At 46.9% G+C, this 19,080-nt stretch overlaps 1 protein-coding gene across 8 annotated transcripts in view; it reads left to right on the top strand.

Annotated features, from left to right (window-relative positions):
* SMOC1 (SPARC related modular calcium binding 1) overlaps positions 1–19,080 on the top strand; it is a 137,458-nt gene that overhangs the window by 85,635 nt on the left and 32,743 nt on the right. For 4 of the 8 annotated variants that reach the window (XM_084893305.1, XM_084893301.1, XM_084893300.1 and 1 more), the window contains exons 5-7: positions 2,265–2,312; positions 14,944–15,033; positions 17,136–17,216. In XM_084893305.1, coding sequence (XP_084749431.1) covers positions 2,265–2,312; positions 14,944–15,033; positions 17,136–17,216 — 219 coding nt within the window. Of the gene's footprint in view, positions 1–743; positions 1,878–2,264; positions 2,313–14,943; positions 15,034–17,135; positions 17,217–19,080 lie in introns of those variants that run through there. The other 4 variants (XM_084893302.1, XM_084893299.1, XM_084893303.1 and 1 more) reach the window with 3 other exon arrangements.

Below are 19,080 nucleotides of genomic sequence, written 5' to 3'. Positions count from 1 at the left end.
ATTAGTGATGTTTGTCATGAGTACAGAAGGAGAGTGGTGACCTGCCAGAATTCTCATCCCAGTATTACAAAGTGGTGCAGCAATCTGGAGAAAGGCTGATGTGTAGATTCAATAAGGAGTCCAAAGACGAAAGATAGTTTTGAAAGGCATTGGAGCCTTTGAAAGGCAGAGGAGCTTCAGCTAAAGGAGCTAAAGACTACCCCTTGACTCAGGACCCAGTGCTTTTTATTAACACGAATTGTCCTAAAGCAAAGTGGAGATAATACACTTCAAAGGGTAGGGTTTCAAAGAGTAGGGTTTATAGTAGCATTGTCAGATTGGGGATTAGCCTACAGCTGTTCAGGTGTCTGGCCAACAGGAGGCAATAACATGCAGATTAAGATGCCCTGAGCTGTCTGGCAGTTAACAATCCTATTCAGGTTTGGGGGAGATGCTTTTTAGCTGTTCCAACAGATAAACTACATATGTGGCTCAGTCCTTGTTGAGTCCCCTTTCCCACCCCCACCCCCCAAGCTTCATCAACCTTTTGATGAAACTCTTGCAATTATGACATGTTGGAATTGGTTCTTGGCAGTAGCCTATGCATCATAGGTGTGCCACCTTGAACCATGTAATGTAGAGCGATGGAAAACTCTCATAAGAGTGGCCCTCACATCTGGCTGCCCTCAGCGGTGTTTTGGGGATTAAAAAAAACAAACAGGTGTTGAGACCCCTTCTATATATTCTCATCCAATAGGTCTGCAGTGAGGCCTGGAGTCCATGTGTGTATGAAGCTTCGCATGTGGTTCTGATGAGTAGACCATTTAGGGCACCACGGATTTATAGTGACCCTCTAGGTCTGTCCATGGCAAAAATTAAGTCCTTTCTATTTTCAACTTGATAAGCATAGGGAAATTTTGCTCTTAGGTCAGCTTCAGGGGGTGTGGACTATGGATTTACACAAGCCCCATACTTTCACGTTCCATTAAGATGAGAATTTCTCCCTTAATTCAGTATGCAGCTCAGCCTTCATTAAAAACAAATAAAAAACAAAAAACAAAAACCCATCCCACCATCTGCTGCTTCATATTTCTCAATAGCTATGTGTATGAGTTTTATATATTTACTTATCTTAATTTTGAAGTGCAAGCAAAGTATGAAACATTATCCTAAAACCAATGGGAGATTCCCACAGGCTAGCAGTTCTGCTATCCTAACATTCTCCTTTCCCCCCCACAAAATTTATTCCTTTTTCCTCTGGCCCTGCTATAGAAAGGGAGAAGTAAGTGGGAAGAGCAGTAAGTATCTACATTAGGAAACAAAGACTTGCAGGCCAAAAAGGAAAGTTTATTTTTGGTTTATATGGAAACTGGAAACCTTAATTGGGCTTGTTGTGGGAAGGGGCAGGAATGAGCCCTCCTTGCAGATGACCTGGAAAGTTCCACTGAAAGCAAACAAATGCACTAAAAACAAGTCATGCAGGGTAAGATAATTGAATTCTCACAAAATCAGTACCTGGAAAAAGGGTATGATATAGACTGGGAAAATATGGCTTCTTTCTTTTCTTTGGGTGTGGGACCTCCACAGATGCCTTTCTGTGGATGATCTGGCTGTGCCCTGCCTGTTTGGCTTTTTGTAGAGAAGACAGGTGACACACGGTCAGGGCCAAAGGATGGGTGCATATGGCATCCTAGCATCTGCATGGCAAAGTGTTTGGCCAAACTCACACACTACCCTCTCCTTAAGGAACAGCCTGTTGCATCTAGAAAATTGTTTCCATGCCTCAGACTATTTTGGCCCATTCGGGACAATTGGGCCAACAATTTTCTACTTAATGCAGATGGAAAATCGCCGATTTCCTGCCCAAACCAGCAAGGGATGTCAATCATTGCATTTGAGTAAGAGAGGGTTTCTTTTCGGTTGGCCCTACTGAATAGATATGGCTCAGAACATGGAGCTGGTGAGAGTGGGGGAGCTGGGGAGTGGAGGCGAGGGGCAGTCATTGGAATGTTCAACAAGGGAGAAGTCTGGTTACGACTCTTGCCAGGGAACCTAGAAATTATGGTTCATCTCAACAGTGCTGTGATATCAGTGACACTGACATTAAACAAACCCCACTCAACATGTATGTATGTACTAACTGTGTATATAATGTCCCTAGATGTGTATATGATATATATACACATAACCATATGCTCATAACATCAGGCTTTGCCAACTCTATGAAAGGAACCAACCGGGATGCATTCTGAATGTCTGTGTTTCTGTTTCCCCTCTCACCCAAGGTTCAGTCACCGACAAGCCCTTGAGCCAGGGTAACTCAGGAAGGAAAGGTGAGTAGAGTTTTACGCTTTATCTCAATGTTTTCTCCTAAAGCCAGTCCAAGCAAGCATTCTTGGACAAGATGGATGGAGCTGGGGTGAAAGCTAAAGGTGCCCTGCAGAAAATATCCATTCTTATTCTGTGTTTCCTCAGAGAGGCACCGAGGTGAGTGAGGCTCATCCGTGGTGGGGACCAAGCTCCCAGGATTTCTGGGGGAGGTGAGTGGGTACAGGCCACAGAGCTGGCAGGGTCCCTGAGAATCTTGGTTCCTAGGAAGTTCAGTCAAATCAACTTACCAGTGTCGCCAGCATTAAACAAGGATAATGAAACTAGGTGTGCTCAAGTCTACCCCGACTCTCTTATGTTGGAAACCCATCTGAGCATTATTTCCCTCACTGCTTCTCAATAACTATTCCAGCTCCTCCAGTTTCTCTTCACGAAGACTAGGCTGGCTTCATGGGCTTGCGACCTGTGCATTGGTTGTCATTAAATTCTCAACTATTTTGTCTTTGAACTTGTGCTTTTAAGGGCGGAAAGTCTATGGGGTCAATGACACGTGCGTGTGAGCAGCGGTACATGCAATAGCATGTCTGCCGCTGATTCTTGGCCCCATGTGCACGTAGCTTTTGCGATGCATGCTTTTATAGTACGCTCAAAAATTTAATTTTTCTATACCTAAAGCAACATCAAATAGCAAATTAAAAACACCTTGGCAAGTCAAGACAGAGGCTGTGGAAGAGAGGATACAACTTTATTTTTAGTCTCTTTAGTAACACTTCCCACTGCTTTTTGAACAGAAGGTCTGTTTTCCTTGTGTACTGGGCCTTACCAATTATATATACCTTGGTTAAAGCATTTGTCTGAGTGCTTTTTAGGGTTCCAGCTGCCATGAGGAGCAGGTCCCTGGGATATGAGGACCATACTTGCTGGTGTGGCAGACATTAAGATCACTGCTGCTCACCTCCAGGATGACACACAAGCACACGGAGAGTTGTGGTTGCATAGAAAATAACTATCAATTCCATTGCCTGAGTGAGAAACCCAGAACCCCCATTTTCAGGTAAAACCCAGACAAGGGACCTTGGCTGAGATTGAGGCTTCCCACCTGAATCTGGGCCTTGGGAACTTCATGCTCATAAGACCCACGCTGTCACAGGGAGACCAAGGTGAGCCCCCTAGACGGTGCTCCAGGCACTTACTGAATAGAGATGGGAGGAGGAGGCGAGGTCACCCTTCCTGAATGTAGGATATGAGTGTCCTGAGAACCTGCTGCCAATTGCGGGTGCTCTAAGAAGATGTGGAAGGAGGGCATGGTGACACCGCCACCACCCACTGGAACACATGGATCAATGGCCGAGATGGGCTGCTCCCCTTCCTGTGAGCAGGAATGAGTAAGTGGGTGAAAAAACGAGAGCAAGTGCCTTCCCAGGTCTTCCCAGAACAGAGGAGGCAGCCGTGAGTGTGGGTGGTTCCTTCCCGTGGGGGAGGGGCATGGCCGTTTCTTTCTGTAAAGACTTGGAATCATCAATTCCTTGAATGGCGTGTATTGACAATGTATTGGAGCTGGAAAAGAAAGCTGCCTTCAGTGTTGCTTATTGCAACAGGAGTCTTCAGAACCTGCCCTTTATTTCTGGGCATGAGGTCCTGGTAGTAGGGGGGGTGGGGAAAGGGCAATCCACTCAGAAATGACCACCCAGATTTCATGATGCTGAGATAAGCACCCACACCAAGAAAGACCCATGGGGTTTGGGTCCTTAAACTGCACAGAGAAGTACTTTCCAGATTGATGTGACTCTGCACCCCATGAATAACGTAAGAATCAGACACATGGACATGGTGGGATCTCATGGATTTATCAGGAAGAGGGCAGGGGAACCTGATTCCCCCAGGGGTGATGTAGGGAATAGGGGTGTAGAGTCTGAAGCCTCATCTCGGAGCTAAGCTGCCATCAATTTTTTGTTCTTTGCTGTCCTACACTGGATGAGTTCCTTCCTCCGTGACATTTCTGCTGAGGCCCCCTCTTTAGTGAGAAAGCCTGGGGGCGGGGAGGGAGGGATGCTGGGGTTTAGTTGCCCTGAGTATTGACATGTCAGTAGGCTCTCTTCCTTCTACTTTGGAGGATCAGTGTAGGTGCTGGTCCTGTTCTCCGGCTGCCATGGGCAGTGCAGTGAAATGCAGTTTGGGGCCACCTGTAGGAAGGGCCACCTGAAGCCACACCTGCCCAGGAAGCTGAGGTTTGAATGGGGACAGGGTGCGAGAGGGCATTCGTAATATCCTGTGTTGGCCCACTGAGGTCCCTCTTTCAGCTGCCACTTAAGAATGGAATGTGCTCCGAGGGCAGCAGGTGGGAAGACACAAAGGCCCCTTGTCTGAGCTCGTGCCCACACGTGGGGTCTCCTAGCAGGCATCTCCTGAGAGCCGGAGCTTGCAGCCCTGAGGCCCACCACAGACAGATGCTGGGCCCGGCCTTTGTGCAGTGTAAGGGGTACGGGTGGGAAGGAGGTGAGGCTGGAGGGCTGGGTGTGTGAGCAGTGGGGGGGGGGGAGGGGGGGAGAGGGAGAGGGTACGCTAAGGGGGAGGAGCAGACCCAGCCTATTCTTTCCCCACCCTCTTGAACATGCTCCACTGACAGGGCCGGAGGGATCGGTTCTCTCTGCCTGGAAGGAATGAAAAGACGTATTGTGCAGCCACGGAGAGTCTGGTTGCCAGCCAGGAATGAGTCCTCCAAAGCAGAGGAGAAAGACAGAGTGAGAGGAGGCTGGGGGAGGCGGCCCAGAGAGATAGCTGGAGCAAAGGAGGAGGGAGAGAGGCCAGGCAGTAGCAGGTCACAGCCGGTTGGCCTGGACAGGGAGGCCTGGGTTGCTGAGGCTCGTGGGTCCACAGGTGTGGAGAGCCCGAGGGGAGAAGGGGGGTGGGTAAGGAGGGAGGGAGGCACTGTTATCTTACCCAGATGCACATGCTCCTAGAAGGGAGAGGGTCAGAACTTCAGACTATTTATTTAATCCCTTGGAATGTCCTTGCCTGGCTCTGATCTTTGGGCCCCTTGTGTTTCACGGACTCCTTTACAGCCACATGTGTGGTAATTAACACGTGCAGTGTAGGTCCCGGCCATGTGTTTGAGTTTCAAATATCCATTGATCTGGGGCACTCCCATCCCGGCCACCCCTCCCCTTCTTCTCCTTTGGTCCTCGCCTTGAAGAGTGATGGAAGGGGTCTGTGTGTATGGGAGGGTGGGGGACACACGTGCATCCACATGTATTTTATTGAGGCTACAGAGGAATGTCAGAACAAGGGAAAGAGCCCCCAGCAGCCCTTAACCCCTGACGATCTGCTGCTAAAACAGCCCAAGGCTGCAGCAGTTGTGGTAGAGATGAATTTTTGGTTTCCACTGAAGTCATCTGAAGAATGGCTGGGAAGCAAATGGATTTAGAAATCATGAATTTACCGAGTGTCTTTTCCTGGCCGGCCAAGGCTTGTGGAGTTTCTATGGTGCCTCTTTCTGAGGTGTTGGTGATAATGAATGTGGACGATTTGGGGAGCCCTCAGGATTACTGAAGACAGCCAAGGACTGGTCCTGGGAGTCATTGCATGTGAGGTGGCAGAGGGAAGTGCACAGCCCGGGTGCGGTGGGGGAGGGGCGTGGCGAGGAGTGACTGCATGAAATAGAGGAGAACCCCGTACACTGAGTTCTGGCAGTTCTCCGGGAGGCTTTTCCTCCTGAGCACCTAGGACCTTGGAGAGCCCAGGGTGATGCTTCTATAGATGGCAAGGGGAAAGTTTAGGGCCATCAGGGGTTTTCTGCAGTTTGCCTTTTTCTCCTTGTACCAGGTCTGGGAGTTAGCTCTTTAAAGAAAGCGAAGAAGGAAATAAAAACATGAGCAGCCTCTGCGTACATTTCTCCATGGGCTTCCGTATTTGTCAAGCCAGTCTTGGAGAGAAACTGAATTTCCAAAACCTAACCCACCTTTAATTTGCAGAGATTTTTTTTTTTTTTTTTTTATCCTTCACTGGCTGCTCTATAGTATGTGCTCCTGGTAAAGAGTAGGTCACACTCTTTTATCCAGGTAACGATAGAGACAAAGGTCCCTCTCTAAATTCTAAATTCTATCTTTAGAATTTCTCATGGAGCCTGGGGCTACAGATTGGTACCAGCTTGGAGATCTTGTCACTCAAGTGATGGATTAAGCACCCTCCTCATTCGGGGCCAAGGGATGCGCTTAGGGCAGGGGTGATGGATGGCGGGCATCCCAGAGGAAGTGGGTGGTTAGCACACCTGAAGGAGGTTTGCCTCATAGCCCTGAGCCTGGCAAGGTTTTGTCTTGGGGGGACATTCTACATGTGGGGCGTCACTTCTGCTGTACCCTCTTCCCAGCTATCTCTCTGATTCTTCTTCCCCCAGCACTGAGGGAGAAGTTGGGTCAGTAGTTGATCTGTCAGCATGGCCATCAGATGCCAAAAGTGTGATGACCTACCAGCCTGCGCTGGCTTTGAATGGAGGCGGGCAGCAGATGACCTGTATGGGTTGGCTTCTGTGCACATTGAATTTTCCTGTGGTTCTCATTCCCGTGCTGGGCCTGCTGAACAGACTGTGCCTGCGCAGCTCCAAGCCCAGGAGAGGCAGCTCTTTGATCTCTGCATGAATCTTGCTGCTGCTTTCTGGTGCTCTGAGCCACCTTGGCCAGGCCTGGCATATCCGTACACCAGCTTTGCAGAGATTTGTTGCAGAAGGGATGTGCATGAGTGTTATGTGTGTACCATGTCTCCTTCCTGTGCATGGATGATCACAGCAGCTTTATCTGTGAGAGCCAAAGATGGACACACTCACATGTCCTTCAGTGGGTAGACTGTGTTGCAGCCACACCATGGAATACTACTCAGTAATAAAAAGGGGCAGACTGTTCATATGTGTAGCAACTCGGATGGCTCTCAAAGGCATTATGCAAAACGAAAAGGGTCAATCTCAAAAGGTCACATACTTCATGATTCCATTTATGTAACATTCTATAAATGACAAAATGATAGAGATGGAGTTAGTGGTTGGCAGGGGTGAGGCATGAAGTAGAGAAAGGGAAGTATGGCAATAACGGTGTAGCACTAGGGAGATCCTTGTGATGAGATAGTTCTGTATGTTCATTGTGGTGGTGGTTATATGAATCTACACATGAATACAATTGCATAGAAGTTACATAGAGCTACTTATATATACAAATGAGTGCATGTAGAACTGATGGAATGTGAATAAGGTCTGTGAATCATACCAACATCAGTGTCCTGATTTTGATATTGTACTATAATGATATTAACTATATAATTATGTTACTTATATAATTATCTTAACTGTAAAGATGCCATCACTGGAGAAAACTGGGTGAAGGATACATGAGACTACTCTATTATTTTTGCAACTTCTTATGAATCTATTTTCATTTCAAAATAAAAAGTTCAAAAAAAATATAGCCATCTTTTGTGTGAACCCAGCCCTGAACCGACTCCAACTTTTCCTTCTCCTCCTCCTCCTCCTCCTCCCCCTCCTCCTCCTCCCCCTCCTCCTCTTCCTCCTCCTCCTCCTCCTCCTCCTCCTCCTCCTCCTCCTCCTCCTCTTTCTCCTCTTTCTCCTCTCTCCCAGTCTCCTTCCTCTTCTTATTTCATCCCTGGTCTACCCTTTGCACCAGCCTCATGCTTTTGCTCTTATTCAGGGGAATGTGGAACTTGAGGATGTTGGCAACTGCTTGCAAAAAGACAGCTTTAAGTTTGTTTTTCACTTCTTTAGGGAGGGAGTGTGCAGGTGGGTAGACGGAATGTAAAGCATTGATCTTTTGCTCTGGAAAGGACCCAGACTGCTCAGATAGCTTCTGCTCTCAAAGTTCTGAGTCGGGACAGCTCCCAGTGCATTTCTGAGCCTCGGTGGTCATGGGACATGCATCTCAGGAAATGCTGAGGCTGAGTAACATTCCATCATCCGCCTGGTGTGATTCCAGCCAGGTTTTTTTTTTTTGTTTGTTTTGTTTTGTTAATATATTTTATTGATTTTGTACAGAGAGGAAGGGAGAGAGATAGAGAGTTAGAAACATCGATGAGAGAGAGTCATCGATCAGCTGCCTCTTGCACACCCTCTACTGGGGCTCTGCCTGCAACCAAGGTACATGCCCTTGACCGGAATCGAACCCGGGACCCTTCAGTCCCCAAGCCGACGCTCTATCCATTGAGCCAAACCGGTCCCGGCCCAGCCAGGTTTTAAGGGATTTTGCAAATAGGCCTAGATGTCTCTTTATAATGCTCAAAACAACTAATCTCAACTTTCACACTGGGTCCCCGAGTCTGACATAAATGTGGCCCCTTAAAAAGCAAGAACTTACCACACTTCTACCAGCCTGAAGTTTATCTCCATGTCTTTGCACAAGATGGCCAACAGAAGCCTAAAAGAAGATAAGTGGAAGAGTGACCAGTGATGGACACAGACTGGATGGGGCCCAAGAATTGAGGGGAGCTGGGATCATTGAGAGACCTTCTGAATCTCAGGAGGGGGTGGTGGTTTCTTTTTTCCTCATTCTCCAAGGCTTCTCAGTCTTGGAGACCCCAAAAGATGCTTTTAATAAGGATTCCTCCTCTGGCCCCTTTGACACATTTGCTTTTGAAGGACCTGGAAGAGAAAGCTCTTTGTGTGTGGTCAGAATAAACTCATTGTACACCCAAACAATTAACTCCTCAATGGACTTGCCAGACCCTTGAAAGGCCCAGCCCTGCTTCCCTAGACCTCTTGGGCTCTATTCAGTCCCTTATGCACACCAATGTTTTGGGGTTTTGTTTTGTTTTTTGTTTGTTATTCTGAAAAGTCTTTTCCTGAGAATAGTCAGAGCAGATCAACATTGTCCTCAGCTCAGCATTTATCTCCACTCGCCAGCGAATGTCAATCAGGAATCAAAAAGCCAAACAGAGGAGGCTTTGAGCAGTGTCATCGGGGGTCGAAGTGACTTCCAGCTGTCTGTGCGTGGGCCAGGCCTTCTCGCAGGGCAAGGAATTGTGCTGTCACACAGACCCGCTGTGTGTATGGGCTCCCACAGCCGTGCGGGGGCTGCGTGATCCCGGGCTGCACCTGCAAGGAGGCGGGCCTGGGGGGTAGGGAATCTTGGGAGGCCAAACTCTGTGGCTCTGGGCTGGGCCGTTTCCAAGGCTGCTCACTGCCTGAAGGCTTTCTTACCCAGACTCTGCTTCTTTGTGACTTCCCCACCCCTGGGCCGGTGGTGAGAATAGATGAGGAAAGCCACCAGCCAGAAACGTTGAGTGTTGTAAAATGTGGCAATATTATTATTGCTGTTGATCTTGACATCATCCTTGAAAAATTCTTTCAGGTTTTTCTTGTTTATTTATTTTTTAATATTTCAAAATTTACTTTTTTCTCCCAGTATGAAAAGTAAAAATCTTTGAATTGGCTTTCCCCCCAGTGTTCTGTCTGCTTCACCATGGTCTAGAAGTATGTTATGGTATATGAAAGAGAAATAAAGTCTTGCTATTTCCAAAAAACAAAAAATCTCCAAGAGTGTCAGGCATCAAATTATCATGTGCATATATATAAACTGAGACTCAGCTATCTTTTTTTTTTAAAGTAGAGCAAAAGTAGATTTACAGTTCTTCAGATGGAAAATAATACAATAATTAATAGATAATAATACAAGAACAAACTGTGTTTTGTGTACTCACAACTGTAAATCAACTTTTGCTCCACCCTGTATATGGAAAAATCTCCCCTCAAATCAAGGATTGCTCAAATAATATGGCTATTACTGCCGCCTGATGATTCATCTGTGATGACGTTGACACTGCCTCCCCTTTTGTTTTAACAGCTTTATTGAAGTATAATTACATACTATAAAATTGACTCACTGTCAATTTACAGTTTGATGAATTTAGTTCATTTCTGGAGTTGTGCAGCCACTACCAGGGATCAACTCCACCTCCCCATCAAGGAACCCTGTGCCCACCCATAGTTATACCCCACTCCCACCCTCAGCCCTAGGCAACCAGGGATCTGCTTTGTCTCTGTAGGTTTACCTTCACTAGGCATTAAATGTAAATGGACTTATGCAATACGTAGTATTTGCATATGGCTTCTCTCATTTGGTATAATGTTTCCGAGGTTTATCTATAATATATTGCATATTTGTTAGTAATTCATTCCTTTTCACTGCTGAACAATATTTCTTTATATGGAGATATCACAGTGTGTTTATCTGTTAATCAGTTGACAAACATTTGCTTCCAGTTTGGGGCTGGAAATAACGCTGCTGTGAATATTTGTATACATGTCTTCAGGTGGATATGTTTTTATTTTTCTTGGATAGTTTCAGGATTGGATTTCTGGTTTGTCCAGTAAATTTATGTTTAAGTTTGGAAAGACATTGCCAAACTCTTTTCTAAAATGGTTACCCAATTTTACATTCCCATCAGCAATGAACAAGGGTTTCCATTTCTCCACGTCCGTACCAACACACGGTATTATCTATTGAAAAAATTTTAGCCATTCTAGTGGCATCTCATTGTGGTTTTAATTTGCATTTTCCTAATAACTAATGACATTGAGCATCTTTTCATGTGTCTAGTAACCATCCGTGCATGTTCTTTGGTGAAACGTCTTTCAAAATATTTTGCTCGTTTTAAAGTCAGATTGTCTTCTTATTGAGTTGTCAGGTTTACTTTATTTCTTAACTTAAAAAAACGTTGGTAGGATTTGAATTTTGCAAATCCAATTTTAGAAGTAGCTGTGAGATGAGACGCTTTAGTACTACCATACCGCCTTTAAGAGGACTGTAAAGTCTTTCCCCCTACACAGATCCCGAGGCTGGGGAGGCAGGCAACCTTCACTGTTAGAAGAGGAAATCACTGCCCAGAGAAGAAAAGTGAGGGGTTCGGGTTACCAACTTATTGCATGTAACACCTGGACCTGGAGTGTGACCCCACTGGAGACTGGGAGGCCAGGGGCACATGTGGAAGCATTTCTGTCTCCCCAGGGCCCCATGTGGGGCCTGGTGTTGCCCGAAGGCTTGCCAGGAGGCAGGACCAATGTGGACCTTGGACCCAGGCCTTGGACCCGTTTGGTGGCAGGGAGTACTTGTTTGCTGGGTTGGGAGCCAGGTGCCCAGGTGCCCGGAGATGATGGTCAGAGGGTCTTGTTGGCGTTGGCCTGGCCTCTCATCCTTTGGGCATGCTGGATCTCACAGGTGGCTCTTCTGGCAGCAGGGCACCTTGCTTTTCACACTTCATAAAGATTTCCACCTCGGGCCTCCCTGGGGCAGTGCAGCTGCGTCTCCTCACCCTCGGTGACCCTATCCTGCAGACAGATCCACTCCCTGCACGTGGCTTCATGCTGTGTGGGCCTCTGGGCCTGCACCTGGGCAATCGTGGAGGTCCTCAACCTGCACGCTCTCCCGGGAGACCGGAAGCCCTTCCTCCTCTCCCTGAGCAGCAGGCATTATGGTCTGGCCACTGGGCCAGATGGGCAGTCCCAGGGTCTTATCTGGATGATGGGAGATGTAAACAAAATGTTTCTGCTGTTTGGCTCCAGAGAGTGATACAGTTCTTGGAATACGGGAGGATTTTAATTGAATATCACAATGTCACATAAGCCATTTTCCACTTAGGTTCTCACCCGGCATTGTCCCTCAGGCCGTGCGTGACTTCTCACTTTCCCTTTGTTACCCTTGACACTGCGCTGGGCCATTCAGGCTATGAACTCTGCATCCAGCAGCCAGCCGCAACCAAATGTGTATTGCAGCTGCCAAAAGGTTTCATTCGGTGGCTCGCTGAAGTCAATGGAAAGAGGTGTTAATAAGATCAGGGGAGTGATGCTATTAAAAATGACATTGTGTGGCTCTGCTCCGTGTTTATCCTCCCTCAGTGACTTCCAGCCAGACTCACCCAGCTTGGCATCAGAGATGCCTGCTCCAGACTCTAGGGGGAGGCAAATAAGAACTCGAGCTCGGTTAGTTACTCTTCTCTTCCTGCTGCATCTTATCCCCGGGGATGATAGTCAGGTGACTCAGGGTCATCTTGGCCTCTGTGGGAGGTCAGTCTTGGAGGGTCAGGTGTCACACAACTGTCTGGTCGCTGGTTTCAGCCTCCAGCAAGGCTTAGGGTCTATATAGCTCTCCCATCTTAAGATCCCAAGGGTCAGGTGTTGGTTCAAGAAGGGGATCAGGACTCTGTTCTTTTTGGCTCTCGGGACGTGATGCAGGGAAGTCAGCCAAAGGTTCTAGAGTTCCGAATGGCGTGGGATTGTTATTACTGATGATCTGACTGGCTTTGCAGAGGTTGAGAACTCGCATTCTCCACAAATAGTTAATGCTCGGAGAATAAAGTGTTCAGTTCTGAAAGACCTGGTGTAATCATAAAAATGTCTGCGAACATAGCGCCCTCCTTCCTCCCTGCACTGAGGGAGAAAACAGAATTCTCTAAATTATGTATTCTCAGTGGGGGCAAAGATATCTGCTCCCAGCTATTGCTAAGGAGGCAAACATTGGTTCTGGGGCATTGGTTTGGGCGGGGGTATGCTCTGTTTATATACAAAGCACAGATATACATACAGTACATGGAGTGTATCTTTTATTAAGTAAGTGATTGGGAGAAAAGTGTCTAAAAATGCTCCTTAAGTGAGTAATAATGAGAAAAAAATAAAAAGGGTTGAAAACCACTGCTGCAAACTAAGGTTTATTTTGATGAAAATAACCGAGTCCTGAAAGGTGAGAGAGAGCAGCCAACCCTGCCAGCATGGAGGGTGTCAGGACTTGGCTGCCAGGAACTCTCTGCTCCCATCATCTGGGTTAGATATTGGAAAGTAAATCCAGGGTGCAGTCTCCCATGTCCCCTCTCATGTTGTTTGCCCCACTCTCACAAGAGATTGTGGTACATGCTATTTCACAGGGGTTCCCAATTCTCTTCATTCAGCATGCTGGAGAGAGAATGGTCCTTTCTGCCTTCTCTTCTTATTAATTCTTAAATTTTATTTAATTTTAAATTCTTCAATTACAGTTGACATACAATATTATACTAGTTTCAGGTGCACAGCATAGTGATTTGACATTTATATAACTTGTAAAGTGATTACCCTGATAAGTCTAGTTCCCATCAGACATCCTACATAGTTATTACAATACTAGAGGCCTGGTGCATGAAATTTATGCACAGAGCCGGGGGCGGGGGGAGGCTCCCTCAGCCTGATCAGCACCCTCTCCAATCCAGGAGGCCTCAGGGGATGTCCCACTGATTGCTTAGGCCCGCTCACTCTGGGGAGCAGACCTAAGCTGCAGTTTGGCCTCCCTCTGCAGGAGGTGACCCGGCTGATCACGGGAAGGCACTGTCCCCATTACCCCTCTGCTGTTGCCACTGTTGGCCACCATAGCCACCAAGATGTTTTCATCAATACAGAAAAATTGCCAGTCCCTTTACCACAAAAAAATGACAACTTTCTTTAGGCATTTTCAAGATGTGTCTTTCATAGGATATGACATTTCTTTCTTTTTTTTTTTTTATCCTCACCTGAGGATATTTTTCTATTGATTTTTAGGGAGTGTAGAAGAGAGAGGGAAATACAGAGAGAAACATCAATGTGAAAGGGATACTTCAATTGGTTGCCTCCTGCATAAGCCCTGACCTGAGTCCCAGCCAGGGAGGAGCCTGCAACCTAGGTACATGCCTTTGACCAGAATCAAACCCAGACCCTGCGGTCGGCAGGCTGAGGCTCTATCCACTGAGGCAAACTGGCTAGGGCAGGATATGACATTTCTTAGCCCCTTCAGCAGCGGACCTTCATTTTTTTTCCTCCTGGAGAGAGGTGGAAAAATCCTAGATCACATTCTTGGATTCTTATTACCCAAGTTACCAAGAACACTGCGAGTGGCATATGGGGAACTTAGCCAGTGAGTGGTCAGAAAGGGTGTTTCCTCGGAAGCTCACACGCAGAGGAGGGACTGCCGGCGTACCATGGCTAGCAGGCCCTGTTCTCTGCAGGCCTGCGCCATCTGTGGCTTGCTTCACCAAACACACAGTCCCCTCCCACCCACCTGCGCGCAGCCTCCTCCTTAGCAGTCGTGACGTTATAGCGTCCCAGACAATTTGCATATTACCTCTTTATATGTATGATTGACTCTTTTCCTTATGCTGTACTTTACTCTAAACGATGATAAGAAATAGTTAGGAGTTTGGTGGGGGAGGGGGAGTAATAGCACCGCAGTCCCTTGTTTTCCTTAAGCTCTTTAATGAAGGCCACTTGAAAGGTACTGGGCTGCCACTTTTCACAAGAGGGCAGGAAGAAACTTGGGGAGTTTGAGGCCACGCTGTGTGATCACGCCTGGCCACACTTCGGGGCTGCTGGGGAAGGAGGGGACCTTTCGCGTGGGGAGGACCGAGGAACTCAGACCGACAAGGAAGGGTCCTCCAAAGCCATGGCAGCCCAGCTCCCTTTTGAACCTCCCTTGGAAGAGTGAGCACACCTGGATTTGCCTTCCTGTTGGTGTCTCTCTGTGGTTCTCTTTTCCTTCTTGTTCTTTTCTTTCTCTCTGGCCTCTTCATTGGGACTTGGCCGGGCCATGTGCAAACCCAAACCATTCAACAGTGCTGGAGAGTAGATAGTATTTACCTCAATAATGGTAGTCTCTTTTCGATTCTTTTTAACCCTCAATTCAGATGACGGGTCTAAGCCAACGCCCACGATGGAGACGCAGCCGGTGTTCGACGGGGACGGTAAGCTCTGGTATTACTTCCGACTCCCATTCCCTGCCCCGGTTTCAGATTTGGGGAAGGTGGGACTTTCCTTCGGATGTTTGCTTAAGCATTATCATTACTATTTCCTCTTTAAATTGTAATTTTTACTGGTGTACGCTGGGTTGTTTTGACCTTTTAAACAAATGCAAACCCTCCCAGGAACTGGTACACTCGCCACTTCTGGAAAGGCCCTGTGTGCTCTCCAGGCTTCCTGCCTGGCTGCTGATGGCCAGCAATAACACAGCTTGCACAGACCCTGGGAGTTGCCAAGACTGAGGAGCCACAGTGGAGAAAGACAGTCAGGCCGGCACCGTCCCCTCAGTAAATGAACCAGCACTGAGAAGCTCCTGCCCTGGGCCCAGCATCGTGCTCAGCCTGTGGGGGACGGAGGAGAAATAGAGCCGATGAAGCCCCACTCTAAAGACAGTGGCAACCCCTGGAGGGCTTTGTGTGTTAAATTATGTGGTCTCAGTTATAATTGCAGTAGAAGTGTATGGGAGGAAGAGATCACAATGGTCTGGGGAGAGGTTTTTTGAGGAGATGGGAGGGACTTGAGCTGGACCTTGAAGGTGGGAAGGAAGAATTAGGGCAGGGGTCTTCAAACTACGGCCCGCGGGCCACATGCGGCCTGCAGAGGAGTCTGATCTGGCCCACCAGGTTTTTTGGGCAGTGAGCGCAGCTGAGGTGTTACAGTAGGAATTAGTAGTTCATATAGTCCGGCCCTCCAGCTCTCTGAGGGACCGTGATCTGGCCCCCACTTTAAAAAGTTTGAGGACCCCTGAATTAGGGCATTCCAGACAGGGGACCAGCATGGACAAGGGAGGGAGTATTGTGGGAATTGGGTATAGTTAGGAAAGGGACAGGTTAGTAGAGCTGGTTTGGTTAAGTTGTAGGGATCATGAGAGTTGAGTCAAGACAGTTGAGAGAGGAGAAATTCTAGGTCAAGAGGAATAGTTGTGGCTGGTGGCAAAAATAGATGTCCCTCAAGGTATAAGGGGTGTTTAGGAAGAGCTTGGGGTGCAGAAGGCTGGCCTTGATTTGAGTTTGAGGTGTTCAGGGCCTATATTCTTTAGGGTGCTTTGCTAAGTACTCTGGGTTCCCACGAGAAGGAGAAGGATGCTCGGCACAGTGCCGAGTCTGACAGCTAGGTTCGGCTCCTGGTGCAATGTACAGCAACCTTTTAGTAGCTTTCAGTGAGTGTATGCAGGCTGGACAGTGAGACAGAGAAATAAAAGAAATCATGTTACTGTTTGGTACTGTGGCTAGGGATGTCCCTAGCATGAGCTGCCCTTTGCAACTGACTATTTCATGGGACATATTTGTGTTCATGCCCAGAAGTTCCAATGCTTCTGTGATCCTCAAAGGTCCTTTATCACCGGCAAGCCTGGGACCCTGGGGATTGGATGGAGAATGGAGACCATGCCAGCTTGAGAGACCTCTCCAGTACCCCCACTTTGTCACTATACAGTATGATCATGGTCTTCTGTCTACTGGGTGACCCAAACCACGGAGGGCCTAGAAGCACCCCCACACTCTCTGGATGGGGGTCAGCCCCTGTTCAATGAGGAACCATTGGATAGGGCATGAAGCACACACCAACCCTTTGCTCTCTTTCCCACATGCAGCAGAAGCTCAGCACCTAAAATCCGTGTGGCTCAGCCATTTCCTCCAAAATGGCCTTTGTGGTTTGTTTGGTGTTCGTTTGTTGACTTATTCCCTTTAAGTTCTTCCAGGGAAGCAGCTGAGAGAGACTTGGCTTGGCCCAAGTTCTTCACTTCCTGGGATAATATTTTTATTCCTGGATGGAGGAGCTCAGTGCTTCTGAATGCTGACCACTCTGCCTCCCTGAACAGGAGCCCTTGCTTGGCTCATACAAACTGATAGGAAGAGGAGCTTCCACAGCATGGAAGGGAGAGGTTTTGGGACAAAGGGCAGATGAGGCAGATAGTCGAGTCTCAGTGCCCCAGGCTTTAAAAAAAGCTATTAAGAATCTGGGAGTTTACAGTCCAATGTACATACTCTCTTTGCCTATACTTCATTTTCTCCCTCCTTTTTTTTCTTTTTTTTTTTTTTTCTTTCAGAAATCACAGCTCCCACTCTGTGGATTAAGCACTTGGTAATCAAGGACTCCAAACTGAACAACACCAATGTAAGAAATTCAGGTAAATAATCTGCCGTGGATTGTGGGCTTACCTGATAGCCCATGGCTGCCCCATGGTTACCCCATGACTACCTACTGGGTAGGCTTGCGCATGTTATTATATTTACCCTTTCTGGTCTTCAGTTTCTACAGCTGTAGAATGAGGCTAGATGAGATAATCCCTTCCATCTTCAATCGTCTTCAATTATTATCTCAGGGATCCTCTTTCATGAGCTGTTGACACTTTTAGCTAAAAACAACAACACAACCTTTTGGCTCTATGCTTTAATATTTTAATTGATTTTCAGTATTTGATAGAAGAATGGTTGGACATAGAGCAGTGGTATTTCAAGTCTCAAGAGCCTTGGTTCTGTGTGGTTTTTAAGGCTCTGAATAAATGCTGCTGGTTGTATCTTTTATAGTCTGATCTTTTGAGAAACTTATGAGTAGTCAGGTTTTGGTACTGGCTGACCCCCTTGCAGAAAGGTGGTAATCAAATTTGTAGAGTTCATTTACCATCAGTGAAGGCCAAAGTCAATAAGGTTTATTTGCCATTAGTAAAGATCTGATGTCCATCAACAGGAAATGTATTAACAGACCCAAATCCATATCTCTTATCAGGGGGAATCATCCTTCTTTCAGCCTAAGGCTTTATTGTGAGAAATGCCATTTGGCATAATTTATGCCTGCCTGTTGAATTTAGCCATATCATTCTTTTTCTTGTAGATAGCAAGGAATATAAACAAAAGTTACATCCCTTTCCACTGGCAGACAGTTTTATATGGCCGGTAATTCATGAGTGTGCTGTCTTTGGCCCTCTTTAGTTCTGTCCTAAAGGTAGTAGTGTGTGGACTAGCATGCATGGAGTGAATTAGACTATGAAGTGAATCAGTGCAGCATTGGTTGATTCCTCTGTGACTTGGGCAGGCCAGTACCTCATCATGTGTTGGTTTCGTTTGGTAAAAGCTGGAGTCGCTGTGGGATGGTGGGTGAAAAGGAGACCATGTGAACACCTGAGGGCCAGATTCTTTGATAAAACAGGGCTGTAGTTAAAACACAGGCTTTGGGGAATCAGTGAAATCTGGGGTTCCGTTTTTAAAATATGTTTTTATTGAATTTTTAAAGAGAGAGAGAGAAAAAAATAAACAACATTGATGAGAGAGAAACATTGATAGGCCACCTCCTGGATACCTCCTATTGGGGATCAAGCTGCAACCCAGGCATGTGTCCGGATCAGGAATCAAACGAGACTTCTTGGCGCATGGGATAACACTGAATCCACTGAGCCACACCGACCAGGCTAGCGTTCACTTTTTAGCTCCAATACTTAGTGTGTGACTCAGCCAAGTCAAATCATCCCCTTGAACCTCAGTTCTCATCTGTAATCATGATCTTTCCCTCAAAGAATTGTGGTTAAACTGAGTTAACATTTGTATGATACTTGACTGATACCTGGCTCAGTGATCAATAGTAAGTGTGTGATATATTACAAGGTCATGTATTTGTAATTATCATCATTACTGGTAGGAAAACATAGGAATATTAATGATGCTGCTTGCAGTGAGAATTCTTCAGTCAGGAATTTGTGATTGTCACCTGAAGCAAAAGCATCTATTAGGAAGCCTCTACTTAGGACCTTCTCCACTCGCCCCACTGTTAGGCAAATAGCATAAGCTTGGGGCACCTGGAAGTGACATCTGCAAATGGTCTCCCAGCCCCTGAGCCCCCAGAAGATCTGCAAAGCCCCAGTACAAGGCTTAATTCTGTGACCAGGTGGTTGATATGAGAGTGTGCTGTCTCTGAAATTATGCAGCACCTTTTGCCTGGAACACTCATTTGACACTTAGCAACAGCTTTTATGAATTGCTTCATTTTCATCTGCAAGT

The sequence above is a fragment of the Pipistrellus hanaki genome, assembly GCF_964339955.1.
Source record: "Pipistrellus hanaki genome assembly, chromosome: 1".
Classification (NCBI taxonomy): domain Eukaryota; kingdom Metazoa; phylum Chordata; class Mammalia; order Chiroptera; family Vespertilionidae; genus Pipistrellus; species Pipistrellus hanaki.
This window is presented reverse-complemented; position numbering and strand designations above follow the sequence as displayed.